The 17,611-nt window shown below is 38.8% G+C and overlaps 1 protein-coding gene across 1 annotated transcript; it reads right to left on the reverse strand.

The window, feature by feature from the left end:
- Positions 1 to 255: 255 nt before the first annotated feature.
- On the reverse strand, positions 256 to 17,139 carry LOC122183726 (cytochrome P450 27C1). Its single transcript, XM_042877982.1, has 9 exons — positions 16,837 to 17,139; positions 12,661 to 12,851; positions 11,252 to 11,451; positions 9,004 to 9,213; positions 7,075 to 7,238; positions 4,534 to 4,700; positions 3,664 to 3,742; positions 2,830 to 3,033; positions 256 to 555 (listed from the first exon to the last, which is right to left on the reverse strand). The coding sequence occupies exons 1-9, from the start codon at positions 17,137 to 17,139 to the stop codon at positions 439 to 441; spliced, it is 1,635 nt and encodes a 544-aa protein (XP_042733916.1). The 3' UTR covers positions 256 to 438.
- Between the last annotated feature and the right edge of the window lie 472 nt (positions 17,140 to 17,611).

Consider the following 17,611-nt stretch of genomic DNA (forward strand, 5'->3'; position numbering starts at 1 on the left):
AGGACAAAAAACAAAGACACAAACTCCTAAATGCAGCTAATACCACATAACAATTCTTTTGCTCTCTAATAACTCACAAGAATAACTGACTTTTACTATAAAATAGTGTAATAAAATCACTGAATGACAAAAACATGTCTTGAGTTTTACTTTTTTTTTTTTTTTTTCTTTTTCCAATGCACGTGCTGCTACAATTTGAAATACAAGTAGGAGAATGCCAGTGCAAGAAGGAACTGTTTAGCATGTATTTTCAAACGCGTAATTTTCAATTACAAGAGAGGTAACTTTTGTTATGTGCTGCTAGGTACAAGGCAGAACATAATACTTGGTCATATTGTAAAGAAACTACAAACCAGAAAACATGTTACGATCAAACGTCCATTAGATGCAAGCCTGTTCCCCTGAAAGTCACACAAGTATTTCCAAAATATCTCAGTCTCACTTTCTGTCAGAAAATCTCACATTGATGGAGCCTCCAGGAGTCAGAAGTCCATGGGTTTTCGCGTGAACTGGTTCAGTTTTGGGAGAAATTTTAATCTCAAAATTCTGAAGCAACTGTAAAGACAAATAAGGCAAATATTAGAAAACCTGCAAAATCACAGATGAAGAATAGATGAAAACTTGGGAAAAGAAAATGTAAGAGACTGTCACAAGCAGTATCTCAGCTGTCAGTTTCATCTTCCTCTCCTACACAGCATGAGTACTGTGATCCTTACACAAGAGAAACAAATGGTGCAAAGATAATAGCTTAAAATCTTCATCGTCTGATTAAAGAAGACTCTCAAAAAAATTAAAATGAAATAAAAAAAAAAAAAAAAAAACTGAGATCAACTCTTTCTGGAGAATTTCAACAAGATTAGGTTAAATCATCCGAGCTTTCAAAGAAACTGAAGTATCTTTCAAATCTTGTGAGCCTTCCTCTCATGATTTTTTTATTTTACCATAAATCAGTATATGCAACTATAAAACACATGAACAAAAAACAAAACCTGAGTCAGGGACAATCTGGTGCACCATAATCATAATAATAATCATCAAGAAGTAGGATACAAAAATCTCTCCCGAGTAGAACCAGTACAATTCAACCACACAGGCTCTCTGTGCATTACAACTTTTGTTCCCATACACTTAATGAAAGTGAGAGAACCAAAAACTCATCTCTTTTTTTGAAACAAAAATCACAGAAATAGTGGGCTAAAACAAACTTCAAGACATTTAGCCCACCTTACTTTGGAGTTGAACGTGCAATACTTCTGGTACATATATATATTTCAACTATTACAAAGGAAATACTGTAGCATTCTCAGCCTCTTCTCCTAGAAATCAAGCTATCTTCTCTCAGCCCTCTCACAATAAGAACATGAAACAATGCATTACTTTCATATATATGAAGTACATTTTAACTGTAGATAACAAGTTGAATTTTCCTGTTTTTCAGGCCTTTCATTCTTACTATCCTCCCCTTCTTCCAATTTGACTGTACTGTCTTTAAAATGCAATGCAGAGTCATCTTTTTAACTCATATTTTACACTGTTAATGAAAATACCAACCTAAACTAAATGCAAGACAGTCTCTTACAGAATTTGAATACAGCATTTTCTCAGTTTAACAGCTTTTTTTTTTTTTTTTTTTTTGGACAACTACTGCCTCCAGCTATTTTTTTTTCAACCAGCTCTGCATGTATTTTATAGGTACGTCCATCTGGGGAAAAAAAAACTATTAATTTACTTGCAAAAACAATACATAGGACATGTAAGAAATATTTTCTGATGTTAGAAAATATGACTTTCTCTATATCCACGGCACTAGATTAATAACCAAATCAAGAAAAGAATTGAGAACTATCTAAGAAATTCTCATTTGTCACCTTCATGCTTCACGTGTTTCTATTTTTGAACATCTTCAGTATTTCTGTGCTTGTAAATAGATCGTGTGGCATTTTGTTCTGCTTTCTTTCCAGAAAACAAAACAAAGATCTTTACAACTTCCTTGATCCTCTTGTTCAAAAAGCTGCAACTGTGTTTTTCTTTATTCAGTCCCGAGACTTATTTCACTCTGAGTTCCAAAAGATAGATGCTATTTTTTATTGAGCTTGCTCTAGATATTTACCTGAGGAAATTTTAAAGGCAAATTTAATCAAGTTGTGCTTTGAATAGATGTCACGTCTAACTACCGTTATGGCTAAGTATCTCCAGATAGCTTCTAAATCCTCGTGTTATGATGCACAATTTGTCTCAATATTTGAGTTAAAGGTAAATGACAAGAGAAGTGCAGCAGCTGTTAGAAAAGCTACAAATATTCAAATGTACTTTGCATTATGTTAACCTGTATATAAAATGATGGTACAGTTAGAAGAAGGAAGGAGAAAGGACAGAAAACATGGAATACAGAGAACTCAGTAATTTAATTTCACTGTAATAACACAATGTTCAGAAAAAGGATATAAAAAATGTTTCAGCTCTTAAGTATTGAGTGTATTGCAAAGTACTGCAGCTGAGCAGGTAACTATCCTAATATACATTAGGGAAATTTTTCATTTTGCTTAAAATAAGAAAACCTTCTGTGCTAAACCCATACATTTCCTGAATAATCTTACATTTATTTTCACTTCGGTTCACTACAAAGAATTTTTCATCTGCAGTGCAGTTTAACTAGTATGCTACACTTCAAGCATTATCATTTGCAATCTCTTTTGAAGGATGAGTGTTTGACAACACTCCAACACAATACTTTTGTGCACAATAACATATTGAGAAATGGTGCATAGAAAAAAAAAAGAACCATAGCAATATATTTTTCTTCCTGTAATGCGGTCCCACATTTCTAACCTGAATCAGTGCAAGATGAATTTCCAGTTCCGCAACTCTTTTCCCAATACAACTTCGAATGCCATAACCAAAGGGGATGGAACCAAAATTGTCAACCCTGTCCAAATTATCTTTCCTCAGCCAGCGCTCGGGCCGGAACTCATTGGCCATTGGAAAATTCTCTTCACTGTATGAAGTAGTATAATGACAGAGTGCCAGCTGCGTCTAAAGAAGGAAATGTTATTTGTATATAACCAACTCCAATGCGCATTAAAAAAGAAAACATTTGTAAGTAAGTAAATTCAGATCTTTCAACAACGGAAATACATGGGCAAAGTACTAGAAAACTAACAAAAATAATGAAACGCTTGTTCTTTTAAATTAAATCCTAACATTTCAAAGAGGCATTATCAACTCTCTACCCGCAGACTATCAAGAAAAGTTAAAAGTTAAACGATAAGTGGGTGAGGAACCAAGTCTGAAAAAACAATGGCAACAGGTCAATTATAAAGTCACCTTTTTGTCAGATACACAAGCATTATACTAGTATTTTATCCTTAATGCTCTAGGTTGGTGATTTTAAATTAATGAAGTGCAAGTAACTGTAACAGATCACATCTCATATACAGAAATTAAACTAAGAATCACAGAATGACCTGGGTTGGTAAGGACCTCAAAGATCACTGAGTTTCAACCTGTCTGCTATGTGTGCAGGGTCACAAACCTCTAGATGCTACATCCTCCAGAGCTACATCCAGGGATGGGACATTCACAACCTCTCTGGGCAACCCGTTCCAGTGCACCACTGGAGTTCTCTCCAGAAAACTGCAACAGAACCTACAGAACAATACCTACCCCTTTAGGTATTAAGTATCCTCCAACAATCAAGTCTTTCTGGGTCACTCTTCCATTTCCTGGCAATACAGGATATAACCTAGAGACAAATATTTAAAAGTCTTTCAAGAGCAGTAATTAATACAACCTCAAGCATTCGGTTTCCAATACAATATACAATTCAGAGGACAAAGAGTTTTTTGGGTTTTTTTAAACGTACTGATAACCTTGGAGATAAAAAGATCCTGAAGCATTTGTGAGAATATCATTAATACCAAAGAGAAGTTATTTACAAGTAACTAGAAGTTGAGCTGTTTGCCCTATATGATTGCTACACATATGTGCACATACACAAGCAGTTGTTCAAGCTGCAGATATTTTTTACAATACAGATTGCTGGAAAATGCTCGTTGATGCATTGTGCAAAATCCTCTTACTTCTCTCACCTTGCTATGAACATTTGGTATAAATGTAAAAAAAAAAAAAAAAAACCAAACAGTTGTGTCACATGCCTTCAATTTAAGACAAGAAGCTTAAATTGGCTGTAGTGGCACTACAAAGTACCACTTCGTAGTGCAGGGGGTTGAGGGGAGTAGGTTGCTACAGTCCTACATACAGAATAATTAAATGCAAATCTCAAGTTTTCAATTATCTTAACAGACATGTCCTAAATATTCAATACTACTTTTACTATACTGGAAAGGTATTTAACAACTATGCAAACTATCTTATCTCATTGCTTGGGTATCCTTGGACACAATACTGCCACAGTAAGTAAAAGCAGAAGGAGAAAACAGCAGTAAATACTAACATAAATATTAACACAGACTCAAAATTCCTTACAGCCACATGAAATTACTTTTCTTAATCAACAGTTGATAAAACCCTTACCTCAGAGTCTCCTTCAGCACAGCTCTAATCAAAGGCAATTTGGGAACATCACGAGCAACAGGAGCTTGGTCTTTCCCCAGCTTATCGATGATTTCCTCATAAACACGTTGTTGAACTTCAGGGTGCTTTGCCAACATATATATTGCCCAGGACAAAGTAAAAGAAGTCTAAGAAAGAAATCACTACCATCAAATCCAACAGGAGTAGATTAAAGCTTCAAGTCAAAAAAAGCAATGAATTTTCAGCTGTGTGGTTTTTTTGTGTGTGCGTGTGTGTTTGCAGTTATAAAACAGACTGGCAATGACTAACATCTGGATTCCATGGGATGTTGTCAGGCTTCACCACCCCCACCATCAGTCTTTTTGCACCTAAAAATCCTCTGCATATCAAAACAATCCATGCTGATATTTTCCTAGTAAAGTGTTAAATATCAACAGAAAAAACAAATGCAAACAAAACTACATAAACAATATTGAAACATCAGCACACTCTGAACAGCAACAGATCAATTTTTTTTTCAGTGTTTTCAGTGTTCCACCTTTCCACCTAACTACAAATTTAATGGGAAACAGGCTAAGAGAATACTGCTCAAAACACTACCGACCAATTTTAAGCACAGAATAGTCTGTTCACACCATCCAGAAAACACAACTGCTATTACCACAGTAAACAATGCCATACCACAAGAAGTGTCTTCTACATCTTGAAAATTCCCACCTGAAGTTCTGGAAATGTTTTATTTTGGGCTTGCATTTAAGAGAAATTCAGAACGCACATTCATTATAAAGGGAACCTTTAATGTCCAAAGTTTGAACTGGGATATAACACTAAAAGAAATTCTCAGAAACTTTCTTCTCCTTGTAATACTGAGCGACTTGATCACCCCTTGCTAAAATACAACCCTATCCTATTCTTGTAAGAGCTCAGAGCAGCTGGCAATTCTGCCAACTGCATGCAAAACTTCCTGTGATGTAAAAAGTCTCTTCCCAGGTTCCCAGCTTCTTCATAACCACTTAAAAATTCTAGGGACAGCCAAAATGCCCTGCAGCCAAAAGCTGCCTTACGATTTTGTTGAAAGCTTTTATAATCTTCTAACCCTCCAGTTTCTATGACAAAAGGAGCACTGAAATGACAGCAGAACATTGGAAAAAAAAGTTCCCTTGTACTAAGAAATGAGGAAATCACAAGCATTGTCCTCTCACAGAATAATTGTTGCCAGCTGAGAAAACTGGGTTCAACAGGAACAGAAACTCTCACTGGCATGTATTTGAATGCTGTCCTTTTAATGTAATGAAAACTTTCTTACACACTAGAAATGGAAAATTAAGAATCTGAAAGACCAGAAAATGAATAAGTAACTGTGTTTTACTGAAGAGCCAGACATCAGAAAGCTCTTTAAACTCATAAATCCTTGGGATATCTAACCAACAGATCAGTCTTCAACATATAAATAAGCATTACATACGCTCTTTATTTTGGAACTCAAACGTATTACTATTGGGTTGGTTTTTTTGTTTTGTTTTGTTTTCCTTAGAAACCTCATAAACTTTCTTAAACCAAAAAAATCTGCATCCAATTATAAAGCTTTTTCTTTAAAAAAGTTTTAAAAGTTACATTTCTACTTAATCTTTTTTACCTTATGGCTATTAAGCACAATCCAATATAGTACCTTATTAAATTCTTTCTTTTTAATGTGTTTACAGTATTTTACAGTAACATTGTTCATTGATATTCCATAAAACACCACATGCATTATATATACAGTACAGTAAACTTTTACCTTTATATTCTCATTGTCATGCTGAAGCTAATACATTGATTCCCCATAACAGGGCAGAGAGAAAGGGAATACACATACATGACTTTAAAGTTTCTTCAAATACTCAAGAGGACAAATGCACCACTCAGTCTAGCTTAGCCCACCCAAGTGTTTTTTTTATTAATGTAACATACCTTGTACTCCAGCCTCAGTAACACTGACTCCCATCTGCAGAGCTCTTTGTCTCAGTCTGATTGAAACTTACCAGTACAAAAAAAGAGAAAAAGTGAATTCACACCTTCCTACATCAGTGCTGGCCTTATGGATTTCAGCAGAAACGAGGTGTTTGATCCAAAATGAGTGTACCAGTTGGCTGCAACTCGTACATGAAAAATCCTTTACCAAATCCTACATGTGAGTTTACTGATCAATTATTCACACTAACTTGTGTCAGTCTCTGTACTGTGGTCTACTTAAAAAAGCACAGACACCAGTCTGAGATCCAAAGCACAGAAAGAAAACGTATAAAATTTGAAGTGAATGTGAAGACAAGTGCCATTTTGTCCATCTAACAAACTGTGGAACTGGTGGGATCCTGTAAACTGCAGCTAGAAAAGAACTTCATTGACTTTGTTACTTTTCTGTCATATGAAAGATATAATGATATAAACGTACCAGAAATAATGCCCTTAAAAACAGTGTACCTTCCCACCCCACCCTCATACTCCTAAAGGAAGATGTGAAAGGTACAGTGTGCACAAGAAAAGTGATAGCAAGCTTACTGTGTCCACTCCTGCCAGAAGCATTTCAGTCATATTGGCATAGATCTCCTCCAAAGTAAGCTCCTTACTCACGAGGAGGTAGGTAAGTAGCCCACCATTCACTTCTTCTCCTTGATCCAGTTGAGACTGAATAGACTTCAGTTTGTTGTCAACATGAATTTGACCTTTGGGATTCAAAAAAAATTGTTAAGCTTCTGTTTTTATTTCTCTTTTGTTTCGGTTCAGTAAAGACAGTTCTTTCTTCTGCTATGTAGCCCCAAACAGATAAAATGTTTTTATCTATTTTCTAGGTGCAAAGATAAAAGAGCAGTTAGTGGTGCAGGTCTCCTTGGGGACTCACAGTGAGGAAAGCCTGAACTGGCAGAAACAACCTAGCTCACAGCATGAGAACACTTAGCATGGGGAAAGGACACAAGATGCAGATTCTGACTGGGGGCAGAGGAACCTCAAGGTTGAGTTCTATGCCCACTGAAGTGGCTTGTTTTCTGATGACTGCAAGAAATGGCAAACTGCAGAATGATGCTGCAGCTCAACATACAGCAGCTGTTTCACAATGTTAGCAGCAACTTGGAGGTCAAAACTACAGAACTGAATCACAATGAAGACAAAGATGAGGGGCATCAAGCGATAACAAAAACTGAAAAACTTCAGTGAATGGTAACTCCTGAATTATTTTACCCATATTCCCATACATACTTGGCTACAAACAGCATCTTCAGTGAAACAAGTGCTTCAAAGGAGAAAACTCCTCTGGAAGTTAATGTCTCACAGCATGAGCTTACAAAAGGACATGAACCAACTTACTCCCTTACAAAACCACACAAACGCACACATCACAGTGAGTTTTACTGTTCAATTCCTCTTTCACAAAGAACTTAAAGGAAGAAGCTGCATAACAAATTTTGCATGGAACAAATTCCTCAAGAGCAGATTCATCTCTGCTCTAGGGATAAAGCTAAAATCTGATGTTGGTTTTAACCAACAAAAGGGAACAACTCTTTTACAGAAAACGCACCTATGCATTAAAAAGATTCCCTGATGCTTACTGTAGTACTGCTCAGTACATGCAAGCAGATCAAAAATGAAGAAACCCAAGAATCTGCTCTCAAGGTAATCTACACAGACATACCAAGGCAAATACTGTTAATAAAACAAATACAAAGATGCATGCAGCTTCCTAACATTAGAGACAGAAAGAGGGCTCAGGGGTTTTAAGTGCTGCAGAATAAGACAGTATGCTACAGGGATAACTCCTCTTTTCTTAATTCAGATGACTGCAACTTTATGAACCAAGCTGCAAAGAATGTTTTATTTACAAAAAACATACTGCAGTACAGCGGTATATTTCTATGCCAGCTTCTGTGCTTATATACATGTATATACACACACTTCACAATGAATTCACTTTTTTTAATTTCTAGTCAGCTTTAGTGGCCATCATTCAGAGTGCCTGAATGAAATCTTGCTGAAGTCAACAAAAGTAATTATCTTCATCAAAATTTGAGTGGCTTAAGGTAAAACATTTGCAGAGAACTCAGACCTTGAGTGAAGACAGAGTACTGGAACAGATGAAGACAAAAGAAAAAAAACATGGTAACATGGGGTATATTTAAAGCACACTAGAAACATTAATTCTTTTTAAACAATACATTTTCTCGAAAAATTGTTCAATACAAAGCTTACTCTCACATTCTATGCAGATCCAACTAATATCAGAAATTTCTTGATATACAGCCTAAACATTTTGTTCAATTTCTCCATAGGTATTACTCTAATAATTATTTAGTATTTCAGATGGAGTTTTGTTGTATTATCACAGCATTTCTTCTGCCTCCTTTAAACTGCAGAAGAGAAATTTATGAAGTCCTGTTCAAACACACAAAGCACCTGCAGAAATACAGTGAAAATTTTTCTACTATTAAATCTTACTAAATTTGAAGAGTCCATCCCAGGATCTGCAGAACTCTCTCCAGGGTTTTGGAATAAACGGACGAAGCCACCTGGGAATGGCACCTGCATACATTGTGGTCTTAAACATACTGAACATCAACTCCAGAGCCTCGATATATTCAACGGTCTGCTGTGGGACGTTGTTTTCCAGGCAGCCCAACCTGCATTCATACAGAATAGTAGCCACACCTGCACATATGAGATCAAAGAATTTGCTATTCACTTGCATATACACACATTAATAAGCTGAGGAATTTGAATTCTAACACAATGGAACTGCCTTCAAATACTCATAGTTATTCTCACTGCAGCTGTAAGTGAATAAAATATTAAAATACTTAAAAAAAAAAAAATCCTAGCTAGATATTGACACAGTAGCCATGTCTTTCTGCAATAACATTTAGCATGAGAAGATATTCAGGAATCACAAAAGAAGCAGAGCAGCCCTCCAGCATGTTTGCTGTTTTTCCCACTGTACCACAAATTCTAAGCCTGATAGTCTCTCCTCTGAGCACATAGGGAGATATAAGTCCAAAAATATTTCTGGTAACTGGTGATAATGCAGGAATTTCTAGTAGTGCCTTTCGTGATCCTGATAAGCTAGTAGTAAATGGATAATTAGTACACATGAACAGATAACGAGCACATACTGCACTACAGTGATTTCACTGCACACCATATAAATATATTCCACTTGGCCCTGAAAAACAGCAGCTGTCAGACAGCAGTGCAAATGACAGGACTAACTGCTGTTCACAATTTACTATGATTTTCTCACTTGCATTTTTGCAGTATTGTAGTGATTGCCATTCAAAGTCTTTTTCACCCCCATCTTTCTTATTATTAATAGATACAATAAACATGCTTAACTCCTGTTCTGCCCTCCAAAGACCCCATGAATCCTCAAGAATATACAGAGAGATACAGAAATTTTCAGCAATTTCCATTTACTTCTGTTTTTGTTGGGGTTTTTTTGGTTTTGTTCTGTTCGTATTTTTTTTGTACACGTTTTTGTTTTTTTTTTTTTTTTTCCTTCATATTTCTTCTTTTCTGACAAAAATAATTGCTGAATCTGGTTATTTTCACATATTTTTCCTTCCTTAGCTTTCCTCCCTCTGGAGATATTTTGATACGCCTTTTATTTCTCCCAGGCATCTTTCAACAACTGCCAGCTCATATGCATTCTTTTATTGTTTAGATAGTCTTTTTTTTTTTTTTTTTTTTTTAAATCTGACTTATTGGGTTCCCTGAACAATTGACAGTGAGTGAAGTCAAAAATGCAGTTGATATAAGAAATAAACCATGTGTGTCAGGCACATAATAAATGAAAAGCTAAAAGAACGTGAGGAACTTTAACCTACAAGTTGAAGTGAATCTTTAAGCTCAGAGTTTAAAATCTCAAAATTTGTAACTCAGTTGAATACCTTTGTAGACATTACTGATGTAGAACAGATTTCAATTATTTTTGCCAAACAGACAGCTATTTGATGCAGCATCTTGAGCTATTTGAAAGTTTTTGCAAAACTCAAGCTCTTCAGCTGCATGTCTGCAGAGTGCCTGTGTTTTTTAAAGGTGTAACATATAACGAGATCAGATCATAAGAAGTCAGTTAAAAGAATATGTGAAACCCATCTCACCATTAGATCTCTGAAAGAAAACACAAAATCCCATACTAGCTCAGGGTGAAGTTCAATCTAGCACAACATCATCTCTCTATTGTTTGCAAGTGCCAGGTTATTCTAAGGCAAGCATAACAATCTCACACTCGGGGTGTTGTAGGCAGGGAAAAACAGTGCCTTTTCTCCCAATATACAGTGAAGAGAATTTAGACAGATCACGCCATGATTGCCCATCTGTAATTTGGCCAGTGGTGTATTAAACTGACACATCTTAGAATTCAAACTGAGAGAAGGTTTACACTTCTGTTCTTGAGATGTAGATAGAAACAAGGAACACTGGAAAGCAGCTGGGGCCTTCACCATGCATTTTGCCTATACATCAGTGTTTCCACAGTAAGTGTTACTTAATACAAAGTATCTCTTTGGATTGTACAAAGCAATTCTACCAATATCCATTTCCCTAAGCTGGGAGAGATGCATATGGATGCAAAATATCAGTCTCCATTAATCACAATAAGGTAACAGTAACTTATGACAAAAATAGCTAAATGCAACCACGTTGCTTTGCATTAACTCTTCTTCGTGGGTGTTACTCAGCCAAAACTTACCTTCCATTGAGTACTTGAAGAAAAGATTATTAACATTGGTCACAGTTTCCCCATCCTCCTCTTGACTTCTAAGGGTGTAGATTCTTTTAATTAAATCTGTGATAACTTCATTGACTCCTCCGGAGTAAATCGCCACATCTTTGGGTTTCAGAATTTTTTGCCTCAGTACACTTCTCATTTTTAGCCACTGTTCCCCCTCTCTAGAAAAAAAAAAACATTAATAACATCTATACAAAATTATTCTTAACAACCGCTAGCTCGGTAAAAGCTGTCATGATGATCATTTATGTTTTTGAGAAGAAAAATCAAGTAGTGAAATGAAAACAGCGGAGGTATAACATTCTCAGTATTTTGTGCCTACATTTTTACTTCATACTTCCTGTACATTTGCAAGCTTTCCTTTAGCTGAGGTATGTATTGAAATCTTCTTGAATTTTGAATTGTAACATCTGCATGCTTGATATAAGCAGAGCGACTGGAAACAGTGATTACAAAGATGTCTTTCAACTCCTTCAAAAGACAGCTAATTCTCTTTAGTGACAGTTACTTTGAATTGCAGTGTATTCCCAAGAAATTCGCTCACCTTGAGAAATGCTGCTGTAAGGTACAGAAACTTACTGGCCAGCAGCAAAATTGAACCTCTTTAGTCTCTCTTTGGAGACACTTTCTGAATGCCTCAGTTTAAGCTCTTCTTACACAAAATATCAAGGAACTGCTGGCTTGACTCTGCAGTGCAATCCATATTGCCTTTTGTCACCATGTAAGAAATAGACTGGCTGTGGCTCAGGAAAAGTTTCCCTCTAAATAAACAAGCCATCTCAGTGCCAACTGTGGGCTGCTCCCTGTGGCAGCTAACCACACACCCACACATTCACTGTCAGTTTATTAAAGCTTTAAAGATGGATATCTTTTCTACAGTCTAGCTGCACACAAACATATATCTGCATAGGGATGCACTTCAGTATGGATTTACAATGCAGCGACTTCTGTGCTTTAATACAACGAGAGAGAACTTTGATAAACAATAAAGTGAACCCAAACCAGCATCCACACAACACGCTGCCAACTGGATACAGTCGCTTGGATTTGAAGCAGTAAAAGCATGTTTGTGCAGTGCTATGTCAAAGCCAGTGTGCCCTGCTCCTATATACTGCGTCCAGATAACCAATACCCACAAATGTTATTGTATAAGGTCGCTCATTCCACTGTCAAACTATGCATCACGATCAACTTCCTGAAATTTTACAGCATAATGTAGAAGTCACTAAAAATTAATTCCCTCCTCCCCTGGCTAACCATATGGATATCTACAGGAAAGCCCGAATTCTCAGATGACCTGTACAGTCCTTCAGAAAAGCGATTCAATTTTTACAACAAAACTTAGAAAATGAAGGCATAACAGAACTCACGCTGAAATTAGTCCTGTAGCTCTTCCTCTTAAGTCTCTGTATTCCTGCCATGATTCCATGTTAGCTCTCTGTGGTGCTCTACCTTCTGACCGGAGCACTTGAGCAACCATATCTCGATCTGCAATGGATACAACAAACTGGGGACCAAAGTGAGACTTGAAGATCTTTCCATATTCCTGAGTGTGTTTTTGCTACAACGTCACCAACAAAGAGAAAGAGAAGTAAAATATTACTAAGGAAACTGAGAAGGAAGCTGACAATTTGTCACAGAGTGAGTCAACTTATCACACCTAGGACTTGACTTCTAGCTTTTTAGTCATGGAATGGTTTGAAACATCACAAGAAAGCATTGAAGTATTACTGGGAAAAATCCATAAGGAAAATACAGCAGTCACACTGCCTGAACATTCAGCTCTAAGGCACAAAATTATTGGTGAAATAAACTATCGAAAAGATGGAAGGACATAGGGCATTTAAAAACACATTTATCTTCAGATCAAATACATTAGAATATCTGGGGGAAAAAAAAAAAAAGAGAAAAAAAACAAGGCAGTATGCGAATTTGAAAGTATAATAGAGAGATACCATAAGTCACTTTTAATGCCTTTAATGTACATGCTGCAGCAGTTTACAAAGAAACGTTTATACTTTCTTCCATCTAAACTAGGATAGCAACTATGTAACAGCCCAATAAAATAACATTTTGGGACACATTCATGAGCAGCAAATTGATGACACAGATTAATTCTGAGAAAAGAAGAAAACGTTGAAGGATTATTCCAGCAGAGAAGTTTGTTTAGTGGTTGATTCATGAGTTGTATGATTCAAGCTGGAGGCGAGCAACAGGCCATTAAACATTAAGTGATGCATCACTGTCTGAGGAAATTTAATGATTATGTTCAACAAATTTAATTCCAATGTTGTGAAATGAAACAACTCCCAGGAACTCATTTGGAACAGAGGTTCAACATCATTCTAGGGAAAAAAAAAGTCTGCAAAGGAACAGTCGAAACCATACAGGGACTTAAATTTAAGACTGTTTAAGATCTTAAGGATCTTACTTCTGTTTGAAGCAGCAAAATAAGTTAAACTGCCCGAAGTTTGACACATTACTTTCATCTAATGTAAAGACATCTGCTTGCAGAGTTGTGCTGGTTATAAATCAAACAAGTTCAGTACACTTAAGTTAGTGAAAGTCCAGTTTTGACCAAGACTAATTTATGAGATGTTTTAATCAGTATTGCTCAGAGAGATGAAATGTTCAATTGCCAAAAGTAAATTTAAGACACATGAATCACTTTCTACCATATGATACCAAGTGCCTATAAAAATGTAGTTCTTTTTGCCTCCTTTCCAAACAAAACAAGAGTTGTGCAACTGTGGTCTCTGCCAGTCTCCACTTAACTACTTTTGAAACACATTGGCCAATTTCAGTCAAGTTTAAACAAGCAGTTAAATCTCCTACAAATATATTCTTCCCATTTTCAAAGATCAGCATCTTGATTTAAACTAGACGCACACATTTGCCATTCTGACAAAGGAAGTGCTGCAGTAGGAACTCAACCATGACCACTCCTGCTTGGTCTCCTGTTAACCAAACATACATGCAGACCAACGTATAAATAACAAGCATTCCCAAAACCCAAAGCAGCTCTTGCCCCAGAGGAATTTCAAGGGATATTGAAGCTGAGCATGGAGAGAACTGAGACCATGAGTCTTTAAGGTAGGCATGTTGTGGCACAAATGGTGCAAGGAAAAGGCAGTGGTGTGAGGGGGATACAGGGGGGAAATACCAATCTCAGAATGTCAAGCTCATCAAATTTTGTAGTAGAACTGTCTGTTTTTTCCACTGATTGTGAGGGTGACATAGGAGATTGAACTTGAACAGAAAACAAATTGAGTATCAAGCCGTTCAACCAAATAAATGAAATATCAGTCCTCAAACAAAAATCAACAAGGTATTTGGCCTTCTCTTGCTTTCAGCAGAACGGTGTTCAGTATTAACCTGATGTTTAAAGAAATGCCTGGAATTTCTCTTCCATATTTTCTATCACAACACAGGTTTTCTTTCCCTCATTCCAGACCTTAAAAATATTGCAGTTTAATGACTCACATACCACTCACTCTCACACCATACATTCTTCCATATGTCATAAATTCTGTAAGCATCCAAACCCTTTCCTCTCTCTTTTATTTCCTTTATACTCAAACAGTACTGATGAGACACAAGATCTGATCCTGTCAAATTAGGAATACATTCCCTTTATCATAATTGCTGTAAGCATTGCTTTGGCCAGGACTGACTGGAATCATGTTACAGAGAACAGAACCTCCTTTGTGAAAAGCCCAGCTTTCCCCACCCCTCCTGCATATAGCCTATGAGCATTGCTGCACACCAAAGGATACTGCTTAAGTAGCTCTGCTGGTTACTAAAGGGTTTCAAATTAATTCATTCCTGATGTTCACTGTATTGTTAAATTTAACAGACTGTTATTAAGCCGGCTAATGCCTGCTTGCATGCAGCATGTATGCAAACAGGCCATCTGTGATTTGCAAAGTGATTTCTGAGGCTCCATGCAGAATAAAAACCAGCACCGCTTTACAGCTCCTCCTCATCCTTCCTCCTGCTTTCTTCTCTGTGAATAACATTCAGTGAAGAGGTTTTCTGGTTCAGAGCATACACTATTTACCTATTTTTATATCCATTCCAATACTTTGATGCTTTTGAATGTTCCCGCTTTCGTATTTTCAACAGTGAAATCTTGAATTCAACATGCAAGGTATTTTTTCGGTGTGACGGCATATGGAGAGTGCCTCACAAACTGGGCACTACCACAGCAGCAGTGGAAATAAGAAACGCAGTATAACAAAAAAAAAAAAAAAAAAAAAAAAAAAAAAAAAAAAAACACACCTTCCGCAAATACAATTAAGTTTAATCTGCACATAACTGTTGTTAAGTAATTAAGCTATTAATTCACCAACAGCTCAGATCACAGGGCAGACTGACACTTCTTTTTAGAGATCCAAGTGATAAGCACGCTGCAGTCAAAACTAAGGAACGCGTTTGACTTTTTGTTCCCCGATCTCCTTTATTTCCAGCTCCTTTCAAGCTCCCGGTTTCCAGGTTCTTTAAGCTCTATTCCTGCTGGTTTCCAAAGCTAGACTAAGGGGCTCGCACGCCCAGCCCACGCTGCCCCCTCACGAGGGGTGAGACCGAAGAGCCAAACTAAGGGGTCACCTCTCCGCCCCTACCCTCCCACCCTCACGCCAGGTGACAGCGGCCGCGCTCTCTGAGAAGGACCCGAGGGGACTCTCGGTGTCTCTGCGCCTCCCTCCCTCAGGCAGCTCCCGCCGCCATCACGCCCCGCTTCCCGCCTCCCCGCCCGCGCGCGCCGCTGGGGCCGCCAGAGGAGGGGGCGCGGGCAGGGGTTGGGCAGCGCGAACCGCGACCGTTGGTTCCCCCTCCACGGCCCCTTCGGGGGAAGGTTTCAAACCGCCCGCCTCCCGCGGAGGGGAGGGCCCTGCGGGCGGCCCCTCCGCAGCTGCTGGGGGCCAGGCGCATCCACCGCCCCCTCAGGGGACCTGTAGAGCCGAAGTATATTTACGTAAGGAGAGGCCAGGGTAGAAGCGAGGGGCGGGGAGGAAAAATGGTCTCTGGGCACAACAGGGTGACGCCGGGCTGAGGTGAAGGATGGGCAGAAGCCCCTGCGGGCTGAGGCACCTCAGCCGCGGCACGGCCTCGCCTCCAGGCTGCAGGAAAAGCCTCGTTTCCCAGCTCCGCCGCCAAAAACAAGCGAGCGGGGGAAGCGCGAGTCTTTGCGGCAACCGTGCTCCAGAGGTGCTTCCTTTTCCCTTTCAGAGCCTATGGCACTCAGCTAAAAGCCCCCCAAAAAAGGGGAAGAGTCGAAAGCCTGGGTGTGCCGGCGAAGCGGCCGCCCGCACGTCTAAGGGGAACTGCCGAAGGCGATGCCCGCAGAACCCGAAACAAAAAGTGCTAAACGTCCAGAGCTGAGGGACGCGGAACCGAACGGGGACCTCCTCGCCTCGGCTCTTTCGTAACAGCAGGAACGCGGCGATGCGGTAACGCGGCGATTAGGCAACATTTTGCGAGGGGAGAGAAGGAAAAGTTCGGTAATCCGGAGTGAATAAAGCCCGAAAGAGCCGACCGAGTCGTACCTGGATCTCATGAATGCGGCCGAAGCCGTCCTTCCAGAAGAACTCGTAGAGATTGTAGAGGGTGTTGGGTCCGGGCATTTCGTGCAAACTCTTCACCCTGCCCAGCTGCGGCGAGGGCTCCAGCAGCTCCCCCGGCCGCGCCGCTTTGTTCCCCGCGCCGCTCCGCACCTCCAGGGACTGACTGCCCGACGGCACGGGCGCCTGGTGAAACCTGCTGACAAAAAGCGCGTGCTGGAAGTAAGTCCTCTCGGATTCAAGTGTCTGCTTGCATTTCGTGGTCAGAACTCTCGTCAGGAAAGACATGTCTTAATTTCAGGAAGGTCCACTTTTATTATTTTTCCCCCCCTGCAGCTGCTTTTTATTTGGTTGTTCTTTCTTCTCTGCCTGCTTTAACTTGTACAAGCAGCACTACTCCAAACTCTTACTGCATGAGCATCAGTTTACACAGACCATTATTTAACGCTCCCTCCCCTAGGGCTGGAAAAGGGGGGTGGGTCTGGGATGAGACTTGAATAGAACTAACCTATTATTTCGTATAATTCAAATCAGATAAGTTTGCCCATTAAGCATGCAGTCCAAGTTTACTTTTTTCCTCTTTCCCCAATTGCTTTGGCAAAATCTCACATGTGGGTTATCCCAACTTTCTCCTTCATTACAAAGGCCCCAAACTCACCTTCTTTTCTTCTCCTTCCCCCCACCCTCCCATATGTTAGAAAACAGTATTTTCTGTGAGAAGTTCTCTCAGTATCATTTGTCATCCAAGAACATATATACA

The sequence above is a fragment of the Lagopus leucura genome, unplaced genomic scaffold, assembly GCF_019238085.1.
Source record: "Lagopus leucura isolate 7727_CA_CO unplaced genomic scaffold, USGS_WTPT01 Super-Scaffold_100019, whole genome shotgun sequence".
NCBI classification, from domain to species: Eukaryota; Metazoa; Chordata; class Aves; order Galliformes; family Phasianidae; genus Lagopus; species Lagopus leucura.

Coding starts and splice junctions, on each gene's coding strand:
- LOC122183726 (XM_042877982.1), bottom strand. CDS start 17,139: ATGTCTTTCCTGACGAGAGTTCTGACCACGAAATGCAAGCAGACACTT. Junction 11,452..12,660: donor GCTACAGGACTAATTTCAGC/GTGAGTTCTGTT, acceptor TTTTTTTTCTAG/AGAGGGGGAACAGTGGCTAA. Junction 3,743..4,533: donor GTGCTGAAGGAGACTCTGAG/GTAAGGGTTTTA, acceptor ATTTGTCTCTAG/GTTATATCCTGTATTGCCAG.